The sequence below is a fragment of the Polyodon spathula genome, chromosome 5, assembly GCF_017654505.1.
Source record: "Polyodon spathula isolate WHYD16114869_AA chromosome 5, ASM1765450v1, whole genome shotgun sequence".
Classification (NCBI taxonomy): Eukaryota; Metazoa; Chordata; class Actinopteri; order Acipenseriformes; family Polyodontidae; genus Polyodon; species Polyodon spathula.
Window position 1 is genome coordinate 47,745,893 of NC_054538.1, and position 27,154 is coordinate 47,773,046.

At 37.4% G+C, this 27,154-nt stretch overlaps 1 protein-coding gene across 2 annotated transcripts in view; it reads left to right on the forward strand.

Moving 5' to 3' along the window:
- Positions 1-1,617: 1,617 nt before the first annotated feature.
- Positions 1,618-27,154, forward strand: part of LOC121316004 (protein EFR3 homolog B) — a 253,193-nt gene continuing 227,656 nt past the window's right edge. The window contains exons 1-2 of one of the 2 annotated variants that reach the window (XM_041250675.1): positions 1,618-1,821; positions 2,510-2,610. In XM_041250675.1, coding sequence (XP_041106609.1) covers positions 2,604-2,610 — 7 coding nt within the window. In that variant the 5' untranslated portion in view covers positions 1,618-1,821; positions 2,510-2,603. Of the gene's footprint in view, positions 1,822-2,509; positions 2,611-14,417; positions 14,653-27,154 lie in introns of those variants that run through there. The other variant, XM_041250674.1, reaches the window with a different exon arrangement.

The following is a 27,154-nucleotide window of genomic DNA, read 5'->3' on the forward strand; positions in this document are numbered from 1 at the left end:
TGTAGCATCGCCTCCGCCAAAATAACTTCTGTATTCAATTCGAGAGTAAACGAGACACTTGGATACACGATGGTCTTTTGTTGAAAAGCAGTGTGCAGTAGCCTAGTTTTAGTGGACAGTACTACAGTAGTGTACTATACATGTGAGGGGGTGGTGTAATGATCTGACACTGGCTTGAAAGAAAAAAAAAATCACATGGAGCATACTTGCTAACATTTGGAAACTGTTCAGCGGGACACTTGTCTCCAGAGGTTGGGGGTGGGTCATAGTTCGCATCATACACATGGGAGGAGTCATACGCAAAAAACACATTATCATATAATAGGCGTATCCCCCCAACTCAATACGACCTGACTATCACGACAATAAAAATAAACATAAAGAAGCTTTCTTACCTTTGTATAAGTTAGTGATCAGCAGATGTTTCAGCCGCACGAAGAGCACAGTGTGGTTTTCACTAACTCTGCTATGCAGAATATATTTTATTTTCTATCGGTGAATAATATCGGGACTTTCTTCCTATGCTGACACAGGACATTTGCTAAGAAATCGAGACAGTCCCGACCATATAGGGACTGTTTGCATGTATGCACGGAGGACTGCATGCACCTGATGGGGAATAAGTGTTATACGGTGCTCAGTTGAGAACCCTGCCTAAAATGTTCAATCCACTGCAATCAAATGGGGACTAGACATCTAAATACCAGGTGAATAACGAAAAAAAAATAGGTTTGAATATTACGAAATAATTAACTATATCAAAACATTACAATTTTATTTGGGGTAAATGCAGATGACTTTTAAATTGACATTGTGCCAGAGGTACACTCTTCTCCAAATGCCGCCGAAAGGTACTAGAATTTTTAGAAATGGCTATACAAATAAAAGCTGGTATTAGCAAGATTGTTTTCTATCTGCATTCTTGTCTTTAGAAACGGGTGTTAATTCTTGTATATTACCACAAGGGTGTCTATGGTTGTTCTGCCTGCTGACACAATGGTGTCAATAACATCTTCCTTAATTTAAAGAGGAGAAAGTAGCAGGAACAAAGCAAATATGAATACTGCTGATATGGCAGCATTTTATTTATTGTGTCTTCATATATACATCTTGATTTATGCATACAATTCAAAAACAATACATTACAGCACTGTAAAATAATATACAATGGTTAAAATACGAAAGATAAATATGAGTTTTAGGATATAACATGGATACATCCATGTCACAAATACTTAAATGTTTAGAGACTGGCCCATAAACCCCTCATATAAAAATAAAATCATACCATTAGCGTGCATCTGGAAAATGTTATTTAATTACTTATTATATAGAAACCGGAAATATGAACATGCTGCATTGCTTTTCTCATAATTCATTTTGAACAGTCTTTGAATCTGTATGCAAGAACTGGACTTAAAAAACGCATCCCTTCTTCAGTTCAGTTGTAATATCCATTGCAAAATGTTAAACTATTGCCTAAATGTACCCGGGACCCTATTAAAATATATACAATTTATAATTCTGATAATAAACACACACACAGAACTGTGTACTATTAGGTGGGTACATAGACAGCGTAACTACGGTATTTGCTGTAACAGACTTGGAGGTGGGAGGAGGAGGGATAAAAACAGAGACAGGCTTCGTGAATCGGGCGGGTAAACTGGCAGACGGGCTGCCCGGCTGCGGATGCCATTCAGCGGCTACACTACAAAGGGATCCACATTGGCTTAGTACAGTAGAGGGAGGAAGTACTGTTGATAGGAAATCTATTCAAACTACCTAGACATGAGATGAAGAGAACCGGGGAATTGTGAGGTCAGATTCGTTTTGTTATTCATCTCTGTCACCGCTTTACTACTGCCGAGCTCAGTCATGGAAAAATTAAAATACAACTAAAAAATAATACAATAAGAACAACAAATAAATAAATAAATAAATAAAAACAAACAAACAAAAAAAAAAACTAACAACCCTATATTCTATACTGTAAATAATTTGCTTTAAATGACAGTAAATTGTGAACTGACTTTCGCTAGGTATAGTTTACGATTTTTAAAAATTATTATTTATTTTTTCAGTTTCGCTATTTTTTCAAATAGGATAGGGATACTGATGGTTCTACTATGGATTCATGGTGTATTATGTTCATGGTTCTTTGTCTGAGTTTTTTTTTTTTATTATTAGTATTTGTTATGTAAGAGCTCTGTGTACAAAGGGAACTAATCTGCTCATGTAACTAGTGTATTAGTACTAGTGTAAAGTATGTCTTTCATCTTAGGATCTGTAGATAACGGGAAAATCACATGGGAAGCGGAAGCAAACAACCTACAAATAATAGCTTATTTAAAAACATCTAGGGGCGTTTATTTTATTAATATATAATGTGATTAATACATTTTTATATACCGGTTTTTATTTATATAGTTATTTCTCGCTTTAGGATTGGTAAGCTTGTAGGCCTTTTTGAGTCCTGACGTTTTCCTGATGTCGTTCTTTCTGATAGAGGACAGCAGCCATAGGAAGAACCGATTCAACCGACCCGCGTCCCGGAGCTGGACCTACAGTGAAACAGCGACGTCTGGTGGGACAAATTAACCATGACAGGTACACAGTTACACAAGGTTTTGGGGGCATGACGATTTTCTGTGTAGAGACAACTGGAGGAGATTCACCATATTACTGGGCCAAACCAGTACTGACGTTTTTCATTTATCTATTCATTTGAGTCGGTTCCCTATGTTCCTCCATAGTTTGTGCACTGCTATATTGGCATATCTTGTTAATAGACCAGTTTGTTTACATTATCCAAGGGTAGACAGAAGCACCCTCGGCACAACTGCTTGCCACCATAACACAGAGTTTCAAATAGTATGCACACTAGTAAGAGTTAATAAACAGACAGCAAGGAATTATATTTTAGTGGAAACCTGAACATGAAATTGATTCCTGTAGCTTTACGTGCATTTTGGAAGCTAGACAAAAACCTTAGGGCAGCTGAAAAAACATTCAAGAGGATTAACAGTAATTATGATATTGCTTTATAAACCATCTTTAATTAGGAGCACTTTTTTGTCACAAGATACAGCTGGATAGATTTGTTTTTTGGTGAAAACTGGGTTTAGAATCTATATGAAAATGTTTTGTTCATGTGATACTGTTTGCAGTGGAGTCAATTAGAGTCAAGCTGCAAACCTAAGCAAGCCACAGTGAAATAAGCTGTTGGCTGTGTTCCTGTTTTCTGTTGTTTGTGTGTTGTAAATTCTGTTATGGCCATTACAAATCATTTTGCAACATGCCGCAATGCAGTTGGTGTCCTCCTTACTTGCTCACTCAATGAGAGGCAGGTCTGTGTGTCCGTTACTCGCTCACTCAATGAGAGGCAAGTCTGTGTGTCCCTTACTCGCTCACTCAATGAGAGGCAGGTCTGTGTGTCCCTTACTCGCTCACTCAATGAGAGGCAGGTCTGCGTGTCCCTTACGCGCTCACTCAATGAGAGGCAGGTCTGTGTGTCCCTTACGCGCTCACTCAATGAGAGAAAGGTCTGTGTGTCCCTTACTCGCTCACTCAGTGAGAGGCAGGTCTGTGTGTCCCTTACTCGCTCACTCAGTGAGAGGCAGGTCTGCGTGTCCCTTACTCGCTCACTCAATGAGAGGCAGGTCTGTGTGTCCCTTACTCGCTCACTCAATGAGAGGCAGGTCTGTGTGTCCCTTACTCGCTCACTCAATGAGAGGAAGGTCTGTGTGTCTGTTACTCATTCACTGAGACAGGTATGTTCTGCTGCATCGATTTCCAGACTTTCCCAACACCATCATGTTTGTTTTAAATTCCAGCCACTAGTTTCTGCACAATAAAGAAAGTGGCAAAATACACATTTTCATAAAGTAATTGCATTACTGGGGTTTACTTATGACTTGGGAAAACCTTAAATTTAACTAAAAAAAAAAAAAAAAGTTTAATGAAAAATAACAGAAAATAGGAAGTTGGGCCAGTGTTTGGAAAACGTGATGCATTTTTGAGTGACGTGCAGTATCTGTATATGTATCCCCGGATTCTGAGTCACTTGCCATATCTAAAGTAGTACTTCATTGATCCTGTTTATGTTAATCCCACACATCACTTTCTATTTTAAAGTGCGTTGTGATATGTATTTCTAATATCTATCAACTGTGTAATTTATGGTGGACACAGATGTGGATTTTTGTCTTCAAATTCACATGCAGCAATGTTCGTAAGAATATTCAGATAGTTTCTCCACACTAAAGAAAATACCCATACCACTGTTTTCATGTCGCACTACTAGTCTACTCTTGTTGATCAACCAATGAGCACTTACAGTGGTAGCCAAAGCTAGCTATAAAAATGTTGAAATATGGTGAAGTACTCTCCACTGTAAAACTGAAGTCACTGCAATATGCAGTTTTGTTAACCACTAGAGGGTGTTAACTGACTAGAAACTGGTTTGTTAGTTTAGTTTAGTTTACTCACTTTGTGCCCACAGGGCCAACACAGGTACACCTCATTCTTAACTAATCAAACAGACACACGTAATGCGTAATCCAGTCCGCCTTAGGTCAACTTTTGGAGCGCCCGGTTTGGACAACTTTTATTGTAAAAGTAAAGGCAACAAACTTAAAGTTTTACAGTTAAACAGTTACTCAAAACGAAAGGCTTTTTTTAAAAAAAAAAAACAAAACAAAACAAAAAAAAAAAAAACAATCCACAGGCCCCCCAACACTAAACCCTTCAAGGTGAAGTGAGGTGCACCTGTCCTCTGCAGGCTTGTAAGATGTACAGAGATTTATCCGGCCACATAACCTGTGAATTGAATGACAACAGAGGAAATTATATATGATAAAGTGTTATGTTATTCGTAACTTATATATGCTCTGATAGCTAAGGCAACTGAACAGAACCTCTAGTTGCTGTGCCTTATAATATGCTTCAGTTAACATCTTGACACACCTTAACCCTTTTGTGGTCCATTTATTCAGCGTTTATCAGGAGCGTCAGGTCAAATTTATTTTCACACACACAGTTTATTTTATATGTGCTGTTTACATTTTTTTTTAAATAATAATAATGTTATTATTTAATGTAATGTAATGGTAATGTATCTCCAGCCAAGTGGTGTTTATTTCGTCGCCACTTCTGTCTCCATTCTTCCTGCCTCTGTGGATTAAAATTACAGTAAATAAAGGCTGAGATCGATGCTTTTTTAAAAATGTTTATTTTTTTTTTTAAGTGATCGCTGACACCAGTAGTAAACGTGAAGCTTTATTCCAAGCATAGTGAATAGCTAATGAAATACATGTATATTAGTATTACAGTTTAAATCTGCATCAGCAGTTTAAATACAGTATACAAATGTCAGTGGTGCGCAATCACTGAGGACAGTACATCAAAACAATCAAAACAAGTCCTTGTGTGTAAGTAACTTGTTATATGATCACAGTTGTGTTTAGTCAAGGCTGCAGAATCCTATTTTACTGTAATATATTTGAGAAGTGATAATCTCGTGAGGGTGCCTAGTTTAACTGCCATGCGGTGTTACATGTAATGACCTTTGAATTAAAATGACATTGTAGTACAATATTTTACTGTCACGACTACCACTGCATTTAAGCATCTGTGGCTTGCTTTTTTCAGTTGCGATGCAAATCTCAGTTTTTCAGCTCTGCAATCTCCCGTACCCATCGCACCGTTCCGCAATTCCCCTTCCTCTACATGCATGTCATACGCTAACAGTGCTGTACTCGGTATGTATTCAATGAATGTATATTCACTTTATTAAAATACATTTTCACTAACAGAGAACACGAAAAATACCTGTACAATGCAGTCGCGAGGCTTTCTTTTTCCTGCTATGTTGACACACATAAACTACATGACTTGCGTTTTTTTTCTATTGGGGGTTCTGCGGACCAGGGATTATACTGCACATGCTGTGTCCATGCCTAATCATGCAAGATCAAATTCAAATTCATAACAAATTTATTGGCTGTACACATCATTGCACTTGATACAGTACCATATTACATGAGGTCAGTTTGCCCTGAAATGATTCTTATAAGCAAATTGCTTGATTCTTACAAGCTGATTGTTTTACATTGGTTAGTATAGGAATGATTTGGTCCCAGTGGTTTTGATCACTATATGCGTTTGATTTCTTATATCAGTAATTCTTATAAACGGAGTGCACTGTACTGTGTTTGCGTATATCGTTTGCTTTTAACAATTGTCTGTTTTTAAAAAAAAAGCATTGTAATTTATTTTGTCAGAAACATGCAGTAAAAATATAAACAAACACAGAGAAGGATTACTCAACTGTGGCATCTTAAAAAGTAAAAAAAACATTAAAATGTGAACTTTTTAGTTGCCTGCCGTGGAAATCACGTGAATTGTTTGCTTTACTAACACAGTGTGAAAAAGCATAAAACAACATACAGTGGCTCTCAAAAGTATTCACCCCCCTTGGACTTTTCCACATTTTATTGGAATCAAAATGGATTTAATTAGGAGTTTTTGCCACTGATCAACACAAAAAAAGTCCATAATATGGACCATAAAGTCCATAAAATCTAGCAGTTGTTCTAAATTAATTACAAATACAAAACAGAAAATAATTGATTGCATAAGTATTCACCCCCTTGAGTCAATAATTGGTAGAGGCACTTTGGCAGCAATTACAGCCATGAGTCTATTTGGAAACATCTCTACCAGCTTTGCACATCTAGACACTGCAATTTTTGCCCATTCTTCTTTGCAAAATTGCTCAAGCTCCGTCAGGTTGGATGGGGACCTTTGGTGAACACCAATTTTCAACTCTCCACATATTCTAAATTGGATTGAGGTCCGGGCTTTGACTGGGCCACTCCAGGACATTGATCTTTTTTTTTTTTTTTTTTTTTTTTTTTTAAGCCACTCCAGTGTGGCTTTGGCTGTATGTTTGGGGTCATTGTCCTGCTGGAAGATGAATCTTCTCCCAAGTCCCAGGTCTCTTGCAGACTTCAGCAGGTTTTCCTCCAGGATTTCTCTGTACTTTGCTGCATCCATTTTGCCCTCTATCTTCAAGAGCTTTCCAGGCCCTGGCGCAGAGAAGAATCCCCATAGCATGATGCTGCCACCACCATGCTTCACGGTGGGGATGGTGTTCTCAGGATGATGTGCGGTGTTAGGCTTGCGCCAAACATAGCGCTTAGCGTTGAGGCCAAAAAGCTATATTTTGGTCTCATCAGACCATGGAATCTTCTTCCACTTCGTCTCAAGAGTCTCCCACATGCCTTCTGGCAAACTTTTTTTTTTTTCAACAATGGCTTTCTTTTTGCCACTCTCCCATAAAGGCCAGTTTTGTGAAGCACCCGGGCTGTTGTTGCCATATGCAACGTGGAAGACTGTAACTCCTTTAGACTGCTGTTGTTTGTACACCGTTTGACCAACAAACTCCAAACTTGGTAGTTATTGTCCCAGTAACAATGGAATACAAATATGTCAAAATGGTTGTGTTTTATAAAACAAGATGGCCACCGGGTGTAAGTTAAAGTCCAAAATTTAAAACTGCCTCAGTTGACAAACGATTTACTTGACTTACTTGAAACTTCACAAGCATCATCCTTGACACTGTAGCAATACAACTGACTTTTAAGAAACTGATGTTAAACTGAAATGGCTGTGTGATGCATTTCTTCTTGAAACGTTCTTCTTTGGCACCGTTGAAGTGATTGATCTGACAGTTGGCAGATATTATCAGCATCCAAACCTGCTTGCAAAGCAGAAGCTGCTCTGATACAATTCAATAGTAAAATGGCTGCTGCAAACTTCACCGAAATGAGCCCTTAACAGCAGAATGGTTTTATTTGAAAACCATCTGACCAACAGACTCCAAACTTGGTAGGCATTGTTCCGCTGCCAGGGGAATACAAATATGTTAAAATGGTTATGTTTCGTGAAACAATATGGCTGCCACTCCTACATTTTCTTCTTATAATTAAAACTGCTTCAGTTTAAAAATGGTTCGCTTGATTAACTCCAAACTTGAAAACCATCGTGCCTGTGTAGGTAAAATTTACATTTTCAAAAATGGCATTTGTGCATTAAACAAGATGGCAGCCTGATGCTTTTAAAAACAACAAAAAAAAAACCTTTCAAAATCTTTTCTTCTGTGGAACTGTTGAAGTTGCTGATTTTAAACTTGGCACTTTGAGAACTAAACACGCTTAGACGGGTACTAATACTGGGGCTTAGGAGCCGAAAAAATGCCTGGCAGTTCTAGATAATAATAATAATAAAAATAATAATAATAATAATAATAATAATAATAATAATAATTTCATTGAATACAAATGCTTGTAAATGCAGATAGGTGCTGTACTGTATTAACACTAGCAGAATATGGTAACCCCAGTTTCATGCAACAGTTGTGACGGTGACCAAGCGTGTTTTATTGTTGTGTAAACATTTAGCATTTAATATCGTAAATAGCAGAACCAACTCACTGCAATTTTAACTTTTTTTTTATTGAAAAATAAACATGTAGTCATAAGCGCTGTCTGTTACAGTACATGCTGTCAGATCAGGACTTCACTGAGCATTGGTGCTGCAGTGTGCTGTTACCCATGTTTACACTGTACACAATTAGAGGGGCCTTCACCAATTCCAGACACAACACTTGAAAAATATAAAAAATATAAACATGCCGACATTGCAGTCATCAGCTGCACAGATTAACCGTTCAGCAGAATGAGGCAACAAACCAGTGAGTACAGGCATTAAGTTACTGTTTTAGAATCACTTTAATGTCTTCACAAGTTGTTGTGTTTTAAGCAGCTGAATATCGTAACAACTAACTTGCTCCTGAAGTGGCACCAGCAATTGAATTTGGCGACCAATTTGTTTTGGACTGGAGCCATTGGCTCTTAAGACCAAAAACTGTGTCTGGAGCCCTGATTTGTAATTTTTGTTTTAAAGAAATTTATTTTAAAGAATAAACAGGAAACAACAGCAAAACAGGTCGTGAAGTTCTTTTGACCAAAAGTGCTTTACCAGTGTTATTGCAAAGACTTGCACAAGCAGATTAGACAATTGTGTGATTTGTATGTTTCATGCTTCATTTACTGTGTCGTATCATGAAGACATTGCCGATACCCAGCCCTCGTATATCATGGTAATTGAAGAAGATGTTATGTGCAATTTATTTTTCTTTTTACTGGTAGTATCTTCCAGTGATCTCAAAACTCTGCCTGTTTAAAATGTGTCAGTGATGACAGCTTGAATTGGGTCTGAAAAGTAGCTGGTCTAAGCCAGTGGTACCCAACCTGTGGTCGCATTTCTATGCAATCGCATGTTGTGCAACTACAATATGTATTACTAAGCAACACAACAAACAGCTTTAATCACATCATATATCGGTATAATATGTGTATTTAGTCTGCATCCACCCATTATTATTATAATAATAATAATAATAATAATAATAATAATAATAATAATAATAATAATAATAATAATAATAATAATAACAACTGCTATGAGTGTGGAAGCACCAGCACCGTACTTGTTTGTGTTTAGTGTTTGTGTCCTGTTTGTTAGTGTGTGTTCATTTTGTTTTATTTTGGCCTCAAGTGCCGTGTGATTTTTTTTTTTTTTTTTTTTTTTTTAAACTGTTTATTTTGTTAATTTATTAAACTGTGCAACAGCGCAATTCACATTTCACCTCCCAGTACTATGTGTTTATTCCGGATCTGACGTGACCACCACAGCCTACTTGTCACGCTGATGCAACAAATCAGAGTATTTAAGCACCATTGTTTACCATATTTCTCAGAAGTTGTTGAGTTGAATTGTCAAGAGTAGTTATGATTTAATTTTGTTGGTCATAATATACCATTGTAACTACATTTTGTTAGACCACCCTACTAAGATAGTATTAGTCTCAATACTATAAAAAATATTTTCTGTTTGAACATTGGGATCTTAATGTCGTGCCAAAAGGAAATGTGATCAGTGTGAAAATTTGGCCAATTAGCATGCACTGATTATACTTATGTTAATGCTGGCCAATAGCAGAACAGAAGCAGCAATGCAATCAGAATGCAAGCAGCGTGAACTGAAAGCTGGATGGCAGGACCCATTTAAGATAAAGGTGGATTAAGAGAGGAGTTACTGGGGGGCTGCTGTGGCCGCACATAATCCCGCTGGTGGCCGCATTTGAGAAACTTTGGTTTTGGCTGTACTGTATTATATGTGTGTTGTTTACTACTAAATTTAACAACACTTTTATTTAAATTTACGGCATGACTTCTAAACTTAAATGTATGCAGGGTCTGAAACATTTTCAGACTGGGAAAGTTTCAAGGAAGACCCCTCCCTTGTGGTCTGCATTAGTGAAATAAGACAAGCAAAGTGCATGCATTCTGGTTTTAGAGATTTGTGGTTTATGTTTTTAGATACGTTATTTTAAAAAAAAGACAAATGGCAAATGACATTTAATAGAGAAAAGTGTAAGGTACTGCACGCAGGAAATAAAAATGTACATTATAAATATCATATGGGAGATATTGAAATTGGAGAAGGAATCTATGAAAAAGACCTAGGAGTTTTTGTTGACTCAGAAATGTCTTCATCTAGACAATGTGGGGAAGCTATAAAAAAGGCTAACAAGATGCTCGGATACATTGTGAAAAGTGTTGAATTTAAATCAAGGGAAGTAATGTTAAAACTGTACAATGCACTAGTAAGACCTCATCTTGAATATTGTGTGCAGTTCTGGTCACCTCGCTATAAAAAAGATATTGCTGCTCTAGAAAGAGTGCAAAGAAGAGCGACCAGAATTATCCCGGGCTTAAAAGGCATGTCATATGCAGACAGGCTAAAAGAATTGAATCTGTTCAGTCTTGAACAAAGAAGACTACGTGGCGACCTAATTCAAGCATTCAAAATTCTAAAAGGTATTGACAGTGTCGACCCAAGGGACTTTTTCAGCCTGAAAAAAGAAACAAGGACCAGGGGTCACAAATGGAGTTTAGAAAAAGGGGCATTCAGAACAGAAAATAGGAGGCACTTTTTTACAGAGAATTGTGAGGGTCTGGAATCAACTCCCCAGTAATGTTGTTGAAGCTGACACTCTGGGATCCTTCAAGAAGCTGCTTGATGAGATTTTGGGATCAATAAGCTACTAACAACCAAACGAGCAAGATGGGCCGAATGGCCTCCTCTCGTTTGTAAACTTTCTTATGTTCTTATGTTCTTAAAGGGTTTTCCTTGTATTCCTTCATACCACTGATGGAAAACATACTGTGTAAACATATACAGTGCCTATAGAAAGTTTACACCCCTTTCAATTTTTTCACCTTTTGTTGCCTTATAGCCTGGAATTACAATGCATTATTTTAAAAAAATGTTTTTTGTTTATCTACACATCCTACCCCATAACTTCGAAGTGAAAAAAATATTCTAGAAATTTCTAGAAAATTAATTAAAAATAAAAACTGAAATAACTTGTAATAGCAATCCTAAATTAGCTCGGGTGTAACGAATCGCCTTCAAAAACACACACCATGTTAATCGATTCCATTCCTCATTATATACTTCGATATAAATGCTGGACAATCGGTTCAATAATTACATTTTTGTAACGCACATAGTTAGTAACATTATTTAAGTTCATCAACGAAACTGCATCAAACGCTATATACAGTATTTCTGCCAGACAAGCTGTGGATGTGCTCGTCTTCTTTTCTTCTTCTTCTTCTTCTTCTTCTTCTTCTTCTTCGTCTTCGTCTTCGTCTCCCTCTCGTGTTAACTAGCATCTGATTTGCTGGTCCCATCCTACCAGCGAATCAGTTTTGAAAATACTTTGAAGTACTGCCTTGAATCCAGAGCAGGACGACAGGCTTGTATTCCTGGCAAACAGCCTGTGAATGAATTGTGCACATTGAAGAAAACTGACTGTATATAGTTTGTGCTTCTTCAGAGTTTCAAAATGAACTGTTATATAATGAATAGTCCCCTGTGAAAAAAGCAGCAATTATTTTCCAAATTCTGCAGCAGGGGTCCATGATTTCTGCAGCAGAAATTCTTGAATTCTGCTGTAGCCTTTTTAAAGTTAAAACCAACCCGGTTCTTTTTAATTTCTTTTTTTACATAGGGCTGTTTTCAAAGTTTATTACAGTACATTCTAAAACAAATAGCAAAGTGAATACACAAAAAAAAACATTTATTGAAACTTTTAATAATTAATTAATTCCAAAAACTAAATTGTGAGACCACTGTCAGCAGGTAGAAAAGTAAAATAAATTATCAAATAAATACTGTCACTTTGCAGTTTTAAACCTTTACTTATATGAGGAAAAAATACTTGAGCAGCTGCAATTAGAATCAATACTGAAGGTGTTTTCCTCAATTCCCCCAAATGTCATATTCCTTCAAGTAGTGTTGATTCTGAAAAAAATTGACAGAAAAAAAAAAAAAAATTCTCAATTTTCTCAGGACTGTGTGTCCAGGTGTTTAAAGTCCTGCTTTCTCATTTGAAGCAGAGGAAACTGGGCCCTGATAGTTCTTCAGAAACAACTTTGCACGGTGTGCAAAGCAGTTTACCCCCGTCTTCGTACAAGTGTCTCGGGTATTCCGCCAGCACGATCAGCTGCTGTTTTATTTCCTAAGTGACTCCAGACAGTTGTTTTCTCTTAACAAATGTATCCATTTGAGCTCAGGATTTTAATAACCACAGCACGTCTGTGTCTAAAATAAGTCGTTTGCTTTTCCTAAGAGCGGGTTGAGCAAGATAAAGGTATTCAAAAATCTTACTGTGCCAAAAACTTGAATCTGTTCTTATGATTACTAGTTAGGCTTGTCACCATGTAAAATCAATAATTTGCAACCCAGGGTGCATTCCGTGAAATTGCACCGCGATCCGCGATCGCTTTTTTCACGGGGACTAAATGCATAAGTGAAGATTTAACAATATTCAGTAATATTCAGGCTGTTCCACAGCCGACTGTGGATGGGAGCTCCCAGGGGGCAGCACACAATTGGCTGAGCATTTTCAAAGCAAAAATAGTGATAAACAATGCAAAATAATAATATTATATTAGCACTGGCTACTTTATTAAAAATTAAGATTATTTTGGGGTATTATCATTTAGTCCTTTTTTTGTCGTATTACTGTATTTTGTAGTACATAATAGCCATACTTATTACATACGCACCAAAAAACCCAAAAACCATGCATTCGTTTTGTTGTGATATCGTAACAATACCCAGGTGCTTGTGAGAGATAGCGGGGCTTCATATATAAAGGCTGTATGGGATATGAGCTGAACACATGTTAACAAATGCTTAAGTGCAGAGGTGCTGGATTATTACACTTCAGTTTCATGCAATAGTTCTAATGGTGACCAAAAGTGTGGCAGTACTGTTGTGTAAAAAATACTTAACAAAGAAAACAATTTAAATGAAGCATTAAGCTCAGTAATTACGCTAAAAAGGAAGTGAAAAGGTTACCTTTTTTTGTGAACTCCAAAGTATTGCACTGCACATGTGTTATGTAAGAAAGGAAGGAAAAAAAGATATTCAACAATAAATTTGAGCAATTTTTAAAAAAAAAAATTTTGTGCCCCTAAATTTTACAGTGCACACCTACATTTTTTAACTTGGGCGCACCAGATTTCAAGATGAAAAATCTGGTAAATTTCTGTTTTATAACTGCATAGGCTTGATATAAAAATAATTTTTACAGTAATAAATACAGTGAGTGTGACAGACTTTTCAAGAAATGTTTTGTAACTGCATTTTTATTCCAGAAGACAAATGTGCTGTTTGTTTGTAGTGTCTGAAAGAACCAGAACGATGTGGAAGTTCATTATTTATTTTATTTTAATTATTCTGTAGGTATGTTTAAATTAAGTTTGAAAAAATGTAGTCACCAAACTTGAGTGAAAATGGCAGATTAACCATTAATTAATATGACAAAGACCAAAATACACAATTTCTGGTAGTTTAACAAACATTTGTACAATTTGTTTGTGCTTTATTGTGTCTCAGTCTTTTGTGGTCAGCTGTACATGTGTCTTTAAGTGTCTCTGTCAGGATCCCTGCAGCTGTCTCTGTCTATAAGAAAAGGCTTTTCACAGAGCTGCTTGTTTTTTGAGATTCAGAGCAGGGCTGAGTCCGGCTTGGCCTTGAGGCTCAGTGACTCCTCAAGCTTCCTCCCTCCTCCTCCTCTCTCTGACGGAGAGGAGAGAGAGAGAGAGAGAGAGAGAGAGAGAGAGAGAGAGAGAGAGAGAGAGAGAGAGAGAGAGAGAGAGAGAGAGAGAGAGAGAGAGAGAGAGAGAGAGAGAGAGAGAGAGAGAGAGAGAGAGAGAGAGAGAGAGGAGAGAGAGAGAGAGAGAGAGAGAGAGAGATGCATGCAAGCAAGCAAGCAAGCAAGCAAGTCTCTGTTGTGCAGCACAGCAAACAATGACAGAAATGTCAGGCTGGCCCTGACTCCAGATAATGCTCCAGCGCATAGCTGAGAACAGCCTGGGGAACATTGCTGGTTACTGTGTGTATGCAGATGCTGAGCCGAGTCTGAGTGAATAAATCAGCCAGGGTATTTTTGATGTTCTACCGCAATGGACTGCAGTCCTCTTCTTGACCACCATGTTGGCACGGGTAAGATACCAAGCATTGATAACAGAGCTCTGGGGGTGGGATTAGGGACTTGTCTCAATTTTGTAAATTAATTTTCTAATGCGTCACTTGATTGTGTTTTAAAGTGCAGGGTGGCATTTATCAAAAGCTTGACGGGAGTGCTTAACCATTAATTGTTTTATTGTTCAGTGATTGTAAGGTGATAGAGATCTGAGAATGGTGTGTTTTTTATGATTTTTTTTTTTTAATCAGTTTTTTATTTTATTATATAGTAACAATAGGCAGGAAAGAATAAGGTTAATTCTATTTTATTAAGATGTACTTTTGAACCAAAGCACTGCATTGTTTATTACTAGTGCAAGATAAAATGTATTTATGTATGCTGCTTACCCAGCTCCATTAACTTTTATTCTTTTGGAGAAAATTATAAATGTATATAATAAACCAGAGCATATGTGGAGCCAAATAGGGGTTCAATTTAGTGCTGGGACCTACACAGGATTTTCATGTTTGGATATTCGCAAATAATTTAAATATTTGTTTGGTTATTTGTTTGTTTTCAAAAAAGTAATAAAAGCTATTATATTGCTCGGAATGCAGGCAGAGACAGCATAGCAACAGTGTGAGCCTTTTATTTTACAGCAAGATGTACAATATGTAACATGTTAAAGTAGAAAAATATCCCAGGAGTAAAGAATATGTTGTGTAGGCCTTACTTTACCCCAGTGAATTAACTAGCAGTTCAAGTTAAACGTTGTTTTATTTATTCACGAAATAAATAGTACAAAAAGTTATTTAAATATATTCAAGTTCAATAACAGAAAGCAAAAAAAAGCACAATTTCTCAAGTCGAAACATTCTCTCCTACATCATATCGATAAATAAACAACAAACCACAATAAAGTGCAATTAAAAACATTAAAACAGCAGGACTATCATTATTTTGCAGCTCACACAGAGATTTGTCTACACACCATACACATTCATCAATGTATCTGTATTGTTCATTGTATTATAGAAACTGTTCCAGCCTAATACCAGCAGCCAGCAATAGTCTAAAAATGCTGAGCAGATTGGTGTGTCATTGCCAGCCACTTTCCTATGAGTGCATAGGCATGGAACACCAGTCTCCCTCACCCCACAAAAAGGACAGGTGTCTGGTGCTCCAGGGGTTATTACACTGGTAAAAAGAATTGACGGCAATGATGGTGTGGAGCATCTCTACTGCAAATCTCCAGATCTTTTAGGAATAGGGGGCTTGAACAGAGCCCTCCATGCCGGCCGCACATCCTCCCCACCCCCAGTTGCTCCCTCCTATGTGTGTCCGGGAGCCCCTGCAGACACACACACCACATACAGGCTTCTCTTAGCCACAGAGAAGCTGCCGAGCCTGGCAGGGTCCAGCAGCATCCCTGGTCTGGGCTGAGTATCTAAGTCACCATCAGCGAAGGGAAAGGCTCCTCTAAATTAGTGAAGCACAACTCTTCCCCGTCCAGCCTATGCACAGCCTGGGCTGAGTGCTGAGCAGAGCTGATCCAGGAACGCCCGCACCAAGCACAGCCCCCAACCAAGGTCCCAGTCCTCAAGGCTGCTCCAGCCAACCATCCCTAGGCTCTTAAATTTGGTCACTCCTGCCCTCGCTAGTATGGAGACAAAGCTAGGTGAGTCCAGCACCTCCAGAATCAGGACTGGATTACTAACCAGGGGTTTCTCCAGGCACCGGTACACACTGTCCACCTCCACAGCCCACACCATCTTAAAGAGTAAGTAGCAGTGTTGCAAAAAATAGTGTTATATGCCCCCACGTGTTGCTACAACTGTTTAAATAACACCCGTAATTTATTTTCATTGTTCATGACAACTTTTTACACTTATAACTTTAAGTCTGTATAATCGTGTTAAAAACAGTATAATCGTAAATCTCGAAAAACTACTCACTTCTAAATCTTTTGTAGCCATTTTTGTATTACTTTAGTATAAATACATGTTAATTTGGATTCATATGTTGTTTTTTTCTGACTTCATGTGAACGAAAAGACACACATTTGCCCGTTTTCTCATTGGAAATAGTGATATTTTGAAATTTACCTGTCCTGGTCACAAAAGCAAAGTTTGTGGGGAATAATAGCCATTTTCTATACTTTTGAGGCATAAGCAATTAGGAAATAACACTTACTACCCAGGAACAAAAAAAAAAAAAAAAAAAAAAAAAAGCCAAAAAAAAAAAAAAAAAAAAAAAGTGTAATTCGAAAAACACATTTGAAGCCAAATGAATCTACATGGGATAAATAGCTCACAGTATTTTGTGTCTATGTAGCTGACCACATTCTTGACCTTTTGTCCTCTGCTAACAAAAGCAGCCTGAGGCACCTGGGTGGGGGGACGGCAAAGGTGCACCATCCAAAAGATCTGCAAAAAACGCCATCTCTTGAATACATCTTTGAATAACGGCATTCTGTCGGCCCATTCCTCTGAAAAATATTCTTTTATGTCCATTTTTACATTCAGTACCATATTTAGCAGAACACCAAAAAATGCCTCATCTCTGGTAACGTAACAGGTTTCCAGAAGTTCCAAGTAGAACTAGAAGTTGCAGGCAACTTTAAGGCTTCTAGGCGTTCACAGCAGAACAAGATATGGTTTCAGACTTGTGACAATGGAAATCATACAAACATTTCATTAATTGGAAAGCATACTTTTATAGTGTGTGTTTTTTGTAGGATAACGGTTAGTATTTTATAAATGTTAATTTAATATTAATTGCGATAACTAATTGTGATTAGTTGTGAGAGTGCAGTGCTGCTGTGGAACTTCCAGCTGCATATTTTAAATTACTCTTGCTGTTAAATTTCTGTACGGCCTGAGTTCACAGTAATGTTATGAAAAATTGGCAAGTAATAATATAAAAAAATATTAATTCTACACTCTTATAAATAAAGTGGGCACATTTTTTATTTAAATTTTTAAAATTTTTTTACCATTATATGATTTACTGTTCGGCAAACAAACTGCCTTCTGAATACTGCAAAACTAATAATATAACTAACTTATTTTGTATCTGACCTGCCCACTGCCACAGTCGTTAATGGCAAATATAAATTAGTATTTGATCACTGAGACCAATTTTGGTCGCCCTTGGCGACCCACAGCTTGCAAATTTGAACCCTTACAGAAATGTCCTATAGGATCCTATAATGGTACTATAGAACATTATGGGACTAAAAAGGTTTTTCGAGAAATCCTAAAGATTCTTTTTACAAAAATCCTCCTATAGTACTCAAAAGGGTCTCCCTACAGTAGTACTATAGGACACTATAGGACTAAAAAGGTTTTAAAGAAATCCTATAGGATATTTTATAGGACTTGACCAATTTACTATAGGACTTTCTATAGGTTATTTACGTAAGGGTGTGTTTAGCACTGACCTGTACATCCTACTGTGCCCCCAGGATTTGAATAATTTACATTACATTGATCAGCGTGTGATTAAATACATAAGCTTTACAGTAAAGTATGGGTTACTTATGATATGTAATGGTAATTAAACCACATATATGCGTGCTTGTATGTATAAACATATGCATATTAAGCGGTAGCCGTTAGTAACATTGAAAAAACTGAACCAAATTTGACATTTTGACTCATTTTGTTTCTTTTTACAGACACACAACCAATAGTGCCATCGTTTTTATGGTCTGTTAATAGCATTTGTTAATATTTAAACAGCCTTTTCAGGGTCAAATTATTTGTTAAAAAAAACAAACAAAACAACAAAAAAAAAAAAAAAAAAAAACACGTAGACAATATCGTCGCTTCAGAAATTGCATTGATTTACTACAGCGTTACTCCTCACCACAGCTACATTTCAAAGGTAACATTAGCCTGTAATCTACCTTGATATAGATACTATTTTTCTGACTTGCAAGTTCAATTGCTAGAAATATCAAAAGCACGATACTGTGTATACTGCATGATTACTGATTTGTACCGAGATCTAATGGTATTGTGTTAAATTGTATTACAGCTGCAGTTTTGATAGAGCTAGGCTGACTGAGAAATATGTCTGGGTTTGGTCTGTGGAAAAGGTGGCAACCCTGCTTACAGTGCATGTGTGTCAGTATGTGTACCTTCCTGTATGTGCCTGCATTTCCACAAGGTTATTAAGTAAAGAAATATTACGGCAGAAAAGCTTTTCATACAGCTCGAAATATACAAAAATGTCCGCTTTCTGGGGGGATTCTCCATGAATAACCATGTAGTGTTCACTGTTACAATTGCATTTCACAGAGCAAGTGATTGTGAAGAGTTCTGTCTATACTTTTCATTACCTAAAAAAATTAGTTCAATTAAAGATACAGTCCCAAAGTTGTGCCAGCACTTTCATGCCTAAACGGGTTACACATGCAGCTTAGTTGCAACACATTCAGGATCTGTGATTGTTGTTTTAACCAGTCGTAAACATAACTTAATTCCGATTTTTAAACAAACTGTACTCGTGTGCTTGTAAAGCTAATGTATTGTACATTTTATTGTTTCGATTGTCTTCTGGTTTAAAAAGCATGGTGCAGTTTTTTATTCTTCGTATACAGCTGAAACAGAGCTTCAAAAATGTTTTCAGAGTTTACAGTATGTGTCTTTGTATACTGTACTGTGTGTGTAAAATATAAGCCTAATATCAGCCTTTCCACTGTAATTACTGTGTTTTAAATTACAAACTGTTAGTGAAACTGTTCTTACTAGACAAAAGCGAAAAATGGCTGCTTCAAGAAATATTTTTTCCTAGACTGTGCTGTTTTCCATGGTAACAGTTGTCCCCAGTGGTAAGAATGTGTCATTTCAGAGTGAAAAATTGGCAAAACTGGCATGTCACCCATATTGATTGTTTCATGGTGGCCATGAAACAATGGCCATGAATTACTTTTTTTTTAGAGGACACTACAAAGATAACGTATATCCAAGATTCACGTCAATCTGCGAAAGGGTTCATGAGGAGTTGTCTTTAAGCGTTTTACGCAAAATCTAACACGGCTGCCACACCATGTGACCGATCCATTTTTCCTTAAGTAGAAACAATCATGGACATGAGCGCACTGTGTACAAAAAATTTCACAGCTGTACTATTTACTGTTCATGAGAAGACTTTTGAATATTGTCCAAAATTTTCAGTAAATTCAAAATGGCTGTCACGCCATGTGACCAAAGGCTGCCATATTGACCACGGCACAACCTCCCATAGGAGAGGCAAACACTGTTGCAGCAGCAAAGGTCATTCAAAATGATCTAGACAAGATTCAGAACTGGGCAGATACATGGCAAATGACATTTAATAGAGAAAAGTGTAAGGTACTGCACGCAGGAAATAAAAATGTACATTATAAATATCATATGGGAGATATTGAAATTGGAGAAGGAATCTATGAAAAAGACCTAGGAGTTTTTGTTGACTCAGAAATGTCTTCATCTAGGCAATGTGGGGAAGCTATAAAAAAGGCTAACAAGATACTCGGATACATTGTGAAAAGTGTTGAATTTAAATCAAGGGAAGTAATGTTAAAACTGTACAATGCACTTGTAAGACCTCATCTTGAATATTGTGTGCAGTTCTGGTCACCTCGCTATAAAAAAGATATTGCTGCTCTAGAAAGAGTGCAAAGAAGAGCGACCAGAATTATTCCGGGCTTAAAAGGCATGTCATATGCAGACAGGCTAAAAGAATTGAATCTGTTCAGTCTTGAACAAAGAAGACTACGTGGCGACCTAATTCAAGCATTCAAAATTCTAAAAGGTATTGACAGTGTCGACGCAAGGGACTTTTTCAGCCTGAAAAAAGAAACAAGGACCAGGGGTCACAAATGGAGTTTAGAAAAAGGGGCATTCAGAACAGAAAATAGGAGACACTTTTTTACACAGAGAATTGTGAGGGTCTGGAATCAACTCCCCAGTAATGTTGTTGAAGCTGACACCCTGGGATCCTTCAAGAAGCTGCTTGATGAGATTTTGGGATCAATAAGCTACTAACAACCAAACGAGCAAGATGGGCCGAATGGCCTCCTCTCGTTTGTAAACTTTCTTATGTTCTTATGTTCTTATGTTCTTATGTTCATAGGCCTCTACATTTGTGCCAAATTTGTAATTTTGGTAGAAGGAAAACAAAATAATAATAATAATAATAATCTTTACAAAAACAATAGGTTTCCTGGCCGTTCTGGCAGGGAAACCTAATTATGACGCAGCTGACCTTTTTAGTTTTATACTCGCATGTCTATTGGTTTCATTTACAATTTCAGTAAACAAATCTTTGGTGAAAAATGTACTTCCTCGTCACTAGATTGATCAAAGTCATCATCCAAATTTGCTTGTCACGTAGTTCGGTAGCCATATTGGATTTTGCAGAATTTGTTAATCGCCTGTATATTGAAAACTACTTACAGCAGAGTTCTGAAAATTGCTATACATGTTGAGAGATTGGCCATGATTAACTGTTCTTAATATGAAGCTGATTGGTACTGTGGTTTGGCAACGACATTAATTAATGTAATAAAATTACCATAAAAATATAAAATCATCAAAATTCAAACATCTTCTTCTCTGAAACCGCTTATCCGATTGAAACAAAAATTGGAATAAACTCTCTCAGTATGGTCATCTGTTAGGCTTGTTCAAGGGAAGTTGCTACTGTGAAAATCATGGCGGCCACACTGGGTGACATCATCTGCATATGCAACTGACGATAAAACTGCCTATAACTTTTAAACGGCTGCACCAAACCTCACGAAATTTGGCACGAATGTAGAAGACTATGGGATGTTGTGCCGTGGTCAGTATCGCGGCCTTTGGTCACATGATGTGGCAGCCATTTTGGATTTACTGAAAAGTTTGAACAATATTGAAAAGCCTTCTCATGAACGGTAAATAGTACAGCTGTGAAAAATGTTGTACATAGTGCGCTCATGTCCACGATTAATTCTACTTAAGGAAAAATGGTTCGGTCGCATGGTGTGGTGGCCGTGTTGGATTTTGTGTAAAACGCTTAAACGACAACTCCTCATGAACCCTTTGGACCGATTGTCATGAATCTTGGGTATACGTTATCTTTGTAGTGTCCTCTAAAAAATTTATTTAGAAAAAGTTCCTACATGAACAAACATGTTCGCCATGAGCCAATCAATATGGGTGTCATGCCAGTTTTGCCCATTTTTCACCCTGAAATGACACATTCCTACCACTGGGGAGAGCTGTTGCTATGGAAAACAGCAGTCTAGTAAAAATATTTCTTGAAGCAGCCATTTTTCGCTGCCGTCTGGAAAGAATAGTTTCTCTAACTCATGCAGCTTAAAACACGGTAACTACCCTGGAAAGGCTGATATTATTTTACACATACACACATACAAAGACACATACTGTAAACTAAAAAAACATTTTTGAAGCCCTGCCCTGCTGCAGCTGTACAGCGTCCATACCAAGAAAAAAAAACTGCACTGTGCTTTTTAAAACAGAAGACAATCAAAACAATAACATGTATAATACATGAGTACACCAGTACAGTTTGTTTAAAAATCGTAATAAAATTGTTTAAAAAATACTGTGATCTCGGGTTGTACAGAAAGGTACTGTAAACTGAGATTTTGTGTGTGTGAAACGCTATTGTTAGCTGAACCGAAGCCAGTCGAAAAAAAAAAAAAAAGCACCATTTAAACCAGAAGACAATCAAAACAATAAAATGTATAATACATGCGCTGTACAAGTCACACTCTCTACAGTTAGTTTAAATCGGAATAAAATTATTTTTATGACTGAACTGTGATAAAACAACAATCACAAATCCAGAATATGATGCAACCACCCACGTATGTAATTCACTTAAAAGATGCATGACGGTGGGGATGAGGGGGGCAACTTTGCGAGCGAATCTTTCATTTAACTAATTATTTTAGGTAATGAAACTCTTCAGAATCGCTTGCTCTATGATGTACAATTGCGTGATGAGCTCATGGTGAGTGAGCACCCCCTTGCACTTTTCCATTAATTTGATGAACTAATATGGTTATTTTGTGTGTCACAATTTAAAACATCAGTGGTGTTACCTCCTTTTATTGGTGGGAAAATGTAATTTCAGCAAAAATATCAAATACACTTAATACTTAACTGGTACATAAAGGGTTGATGAACTTTTTTTCTGGGAGGCTATGGTCTCCATCTTGGAAAATCTCTCATTCATCAAATTTGTCAGTGGTGTTACTGTTCTTGCTGGTAACACCACTGACAAAGGGGAACATCACTGACCATTTGTGTCTTTTTTTTAGATATTATCAAGCTCCTAAACAAATGTTCAACATAAAAAGTATTTATTTAAATTTATTTATTTAGCATATTATAGTGCCTTTAACCAAGGCACTTTACAAGTTTAGAATTTGTATAATCTGAAAAAAATGGGTGAATAAAGAGGGTAAGATTATTAGGGGTAAGGTGAGGAGATTAACTGCTGTATGAAAGCAAGAGCCAGAGGCTAGGCCAGGGTCAGGCAGACAAGGTCATAACAGGAGGTTGGGGGCCAGGAGTAAGGGTAGGAAGGGCTAGGGAAAAAAGATGAGTTTTAAGGGAGGAGCGAAAACTGTGTAGAGTGGGTGACTTTTATGTTGAGTGGGAGTTTATTCCAATGAAGGGGAGCAAGAAGAGAGAAGGAACAGAAACTGGATTGGGCACAGGGTGAGGGTGGGACAGAGAGGGACAGTAGTGATTAGGAGCGTAAGGGACGAGGAGGAATATAATAGGAAATGAGTGCAGTCAGATAAGGTGGGGCAAGGCCATGGAGAGATTTATATACTTGTGTAAGGAATTTGAACAGGCAGTGGTGGTAAACAGGGAGCCAGTGTAGCTGGAGGAAGACAGGGGAAGTGTGGAAGGAGCGGGGGTATTTTGAATTTGTTGAAGTGGTGTAAAGGCATAGGAGGGGAGACCAAGGAGGAGGGAGTTACAATAGTCAAGCCGGGTGAACATGAGAGTGGACCAGGAGTTTGGTAGCAGAGAAGGAGACGGAGGGGCGTATTTTGTGGATGTTGAATAAGTGAAAATGGCAGGTGCGTGTTATAGCTGAGATGTGGTCAGAAAGGGAGAGGGTGGAATCGAATATGAGCCCGAGGTTACGAGCAGAGAGGGTTGGAATGAGGGACAAGGTGGGGATGATGGGCAGGATGGTGGAGACGAGGGGGAGGGGAGTTTTTGATGGGTTGATGAGGAGGTAATGCCACGCAATCCAGGATTGGCTAGCGACCAGACAGGCTGATATACGGGTGGCCAGGTCAGGTAAAAGAGGGGAATGAAAAGAAAATCTGGGTGTCATCAACAAAGAAGTGGTGGGGGGTTAAATGAGGAAATGATAGCTTCTAGGGGTGAGGTGTACAGGGAGAATAGTAAAGGTTCGAGGACTGAGCCCTGGGGGACACCAACAGTCAGGGGGGAGGGGAGGTTATGGAAGGCAACGGCAGAGGTTGCGTAAAGATAGATATGACTCTAGCTAGGCAAGTGGTGTGCCAGAGATGCCCAGGCTAGAGAGAGTGGCAAGGAGGATGGGGTGGTCGACAGTGTCAAAAGCAGAGGAAAGATCGAGAAGAATGAGGATAGAGGAAAGTCCAGCATGGGAGGAGATGGCCAGATGGTTCTATTATATATTATCATTACTGTACTGCAATATCATAACCATATCTTATCACATGACTTGGCAGGTATGGTGAAATTAAATGCAGCAGAGAAACAAAAAAAGATATAGGCACAGTTGTTGCTTTAGAAAATGTTTTCAAAATATTTTAAATGGTTAAATTGTTAGAATAAAACATCTTAATTGATCATTTTCAGTGTATTTTAAACTAATGTCAGCTTTCAGAATTTGATATATTTCTTATCAGTTCATGAATTGATAAAGACATTCCTTTCCTAAACATTTTGAGCAAAAAAAATTAACAAATAAGATTATGGTTAACCAATATTTGCATTTTAGGTATGAGTAACACCACTGACAAAAGAGCAGCCTAACCACTATTTGATTAAAAATGTTAAAATAACTGAAATTCATTAAGCTCTGAAATTAGTTGTACAAGAAAGATAAGATGTTCACAAATGCATTACACAACTTTTTCTTAATGAATGGGGAGTTTCATTTCCAAGAAATTTTCAGATCCAAAAGCCACCGTATTTGTAGAATGACCAAGCTATCAAAACTGCAGCTGTAATACAGTTTAACACAATACTACTAGATCTCGGTACAAATCAATAATCAAGCAGTATACACGGTATTGTGCTCTTGACATTTCTAGCAATTGAACGTGCAAGCCAGGAAAAATAGTAGCTATATCACGGTAGATTACAGGTCAATCTTGATCGCAATCTGATTTTTTTTCCGTCAATATCGTTAAGCATTTATTTATTTATTTCGATACGTTTATCGCAATATTCCAAGTGGTTTACTCTGAATTCCATGCGTGGTTACACCCTGTTCAGGCGTCGGTTCAGTATCCCAGCGGCGCAGTAAACAGCAAGTAAGAAACAATATTCTTAATAATTTACACGCAGTGTATGTACCTTAAAAATGGTTCTATTTTAATGCAGATTTCAGTGGGTGTCTTAACATGTATTACCGAAAATAATATAATTTGACATCTGGTAGCCAATCTGTCTGTTCAGTTTTCATTGTGTTCATGAAGTTCATTGTCACCATCTGTTTGTTTCATTTTTACCACTTGCCATTAAAACCATTTAGTAGCTCTGTGGCAGGGCGGTAGAAAAGCCCTGCTTTAAATATATTTTGTTTGTTTATTTTTAGAACGGAGTCTCCCCCTCCGTCCCTTTGTTATTTATTATATTTGTTTATTGTGTTTTATTTTGTTTATAGATGTCGGCTAACGCTGCGTGTTTTAAAAATGTGTGTTAGTGTTTTGTTGTGTGGATGGGAATCCCCATCCACATTAAAAACCTCGTGTTAATGTGTGGCTGTCGGCTAGTGCGTTGTTAAACTAGCCGGCAGTCACACAAATTAATGAACTCTTGCAGATTGTGCAACGAGATTTAAGCTCATAGCTCTCCCTGCTTTGTGGTGGGTGTTCGGAAGTGGAGAACGGGAGAAGAGAGAGAAATTTAAAACTAAAAGAATAAAGGATCAGTGAAGGCAGCTGCTCAGCCTGACCTTAGCGTTTATTTTCTGTTCGAGATTTATTTGTTTTATTTTGCTCTGTGAGCAGTGTTTATTTTTATTTAAATATTTATTTTGTTTTCTTTAAATAAAACGGTGTACGCGCCACTGCATCGTACCCGTCTATTGTTCCTCGGTCTGAGTCACCGCAACGCTATTTCCTGCCAAGCTCCTGTTTGCACTGCTGCAAACTTTTAGGTTTGTTTTGTTTCATATACTGACAGCGTTCATACGACGTGTACAAAAACGGAGATTCACTTTCTAAAGTTCACCACAAGGGGGCCCACCTATGACCATGAAAATTGGTAATTCCTGACAAAAATGGTATTGCCTTACCCTGCCACATATGCTGCTTAAAACTAATACATCTAATAGTAAAACATATAATGGTAATATATATATATATATATATATATATATATATATATATATATATATATATATATATATATATATATATATATATATATATATATAGTGTGCCCACTTAATTATTTCTTAAGAGTGTAACATAGATTTGTTTTATATTATTATTTGACATTTTTTCAGAACATTACTGTGAACCAAAGGGACGATGTAAAGGTCACGATGAAGCCATGAACAGCCTTGTCAATGCTATACTAAATAAAAAAATTATTTAAACAAACAATGTACTAAATCTGTGATAAGTGATGTATAATTTTACAGTAAAGTTAATGTTAATCACTTATATTAAACTGACTGTTGATAATCCACACAAATGTAAATATAGCACGTTGAATTTTTTTTATTAAATAAGTGTCTGTAAAATTATATATTTTCGAACACTTTCATAGTAGGCTACTTGCTATCAGCAAAGTATATATGTTTCTTTGCTAAATTCATTGTTGACTTTGTAAACCTGTGTACAAATGACAGAAAAACTGATAAACAAACCAGTGTTTTTATTTAGTAGATTATATGAGGGACATTACAGCTATGGCTAAAAGTTGCATCACGCCCTATAGAATTAAGAATCTTACGTTAACATATTGAATTACATATCACTTTGTAGCCCCCCCCCCCCCCCCCCCCCCCCCCCCCCCCCCCCCCCCCCCCCCCCCCCCCCCCCCCCCCCCCCCCCCCCGCCCCCCCCCCCCCCGCCCCCCCATTGTCTGCATCCTAATACTCTATTAGGTGATGCAAAACTTTTGGCCATATATATGTAAATTATATTCGAGTACATAGCCTACGGTGTGGTACTGACAAGTACTGTACTGTACCATTCCATTTTTATACAATATTGTAAGATAAGTCTGTTGCGTAGTGCATGCCGCTCATGTGTGTCCGAGTGCGGACTAGCTATATCACACCGCAAATCTG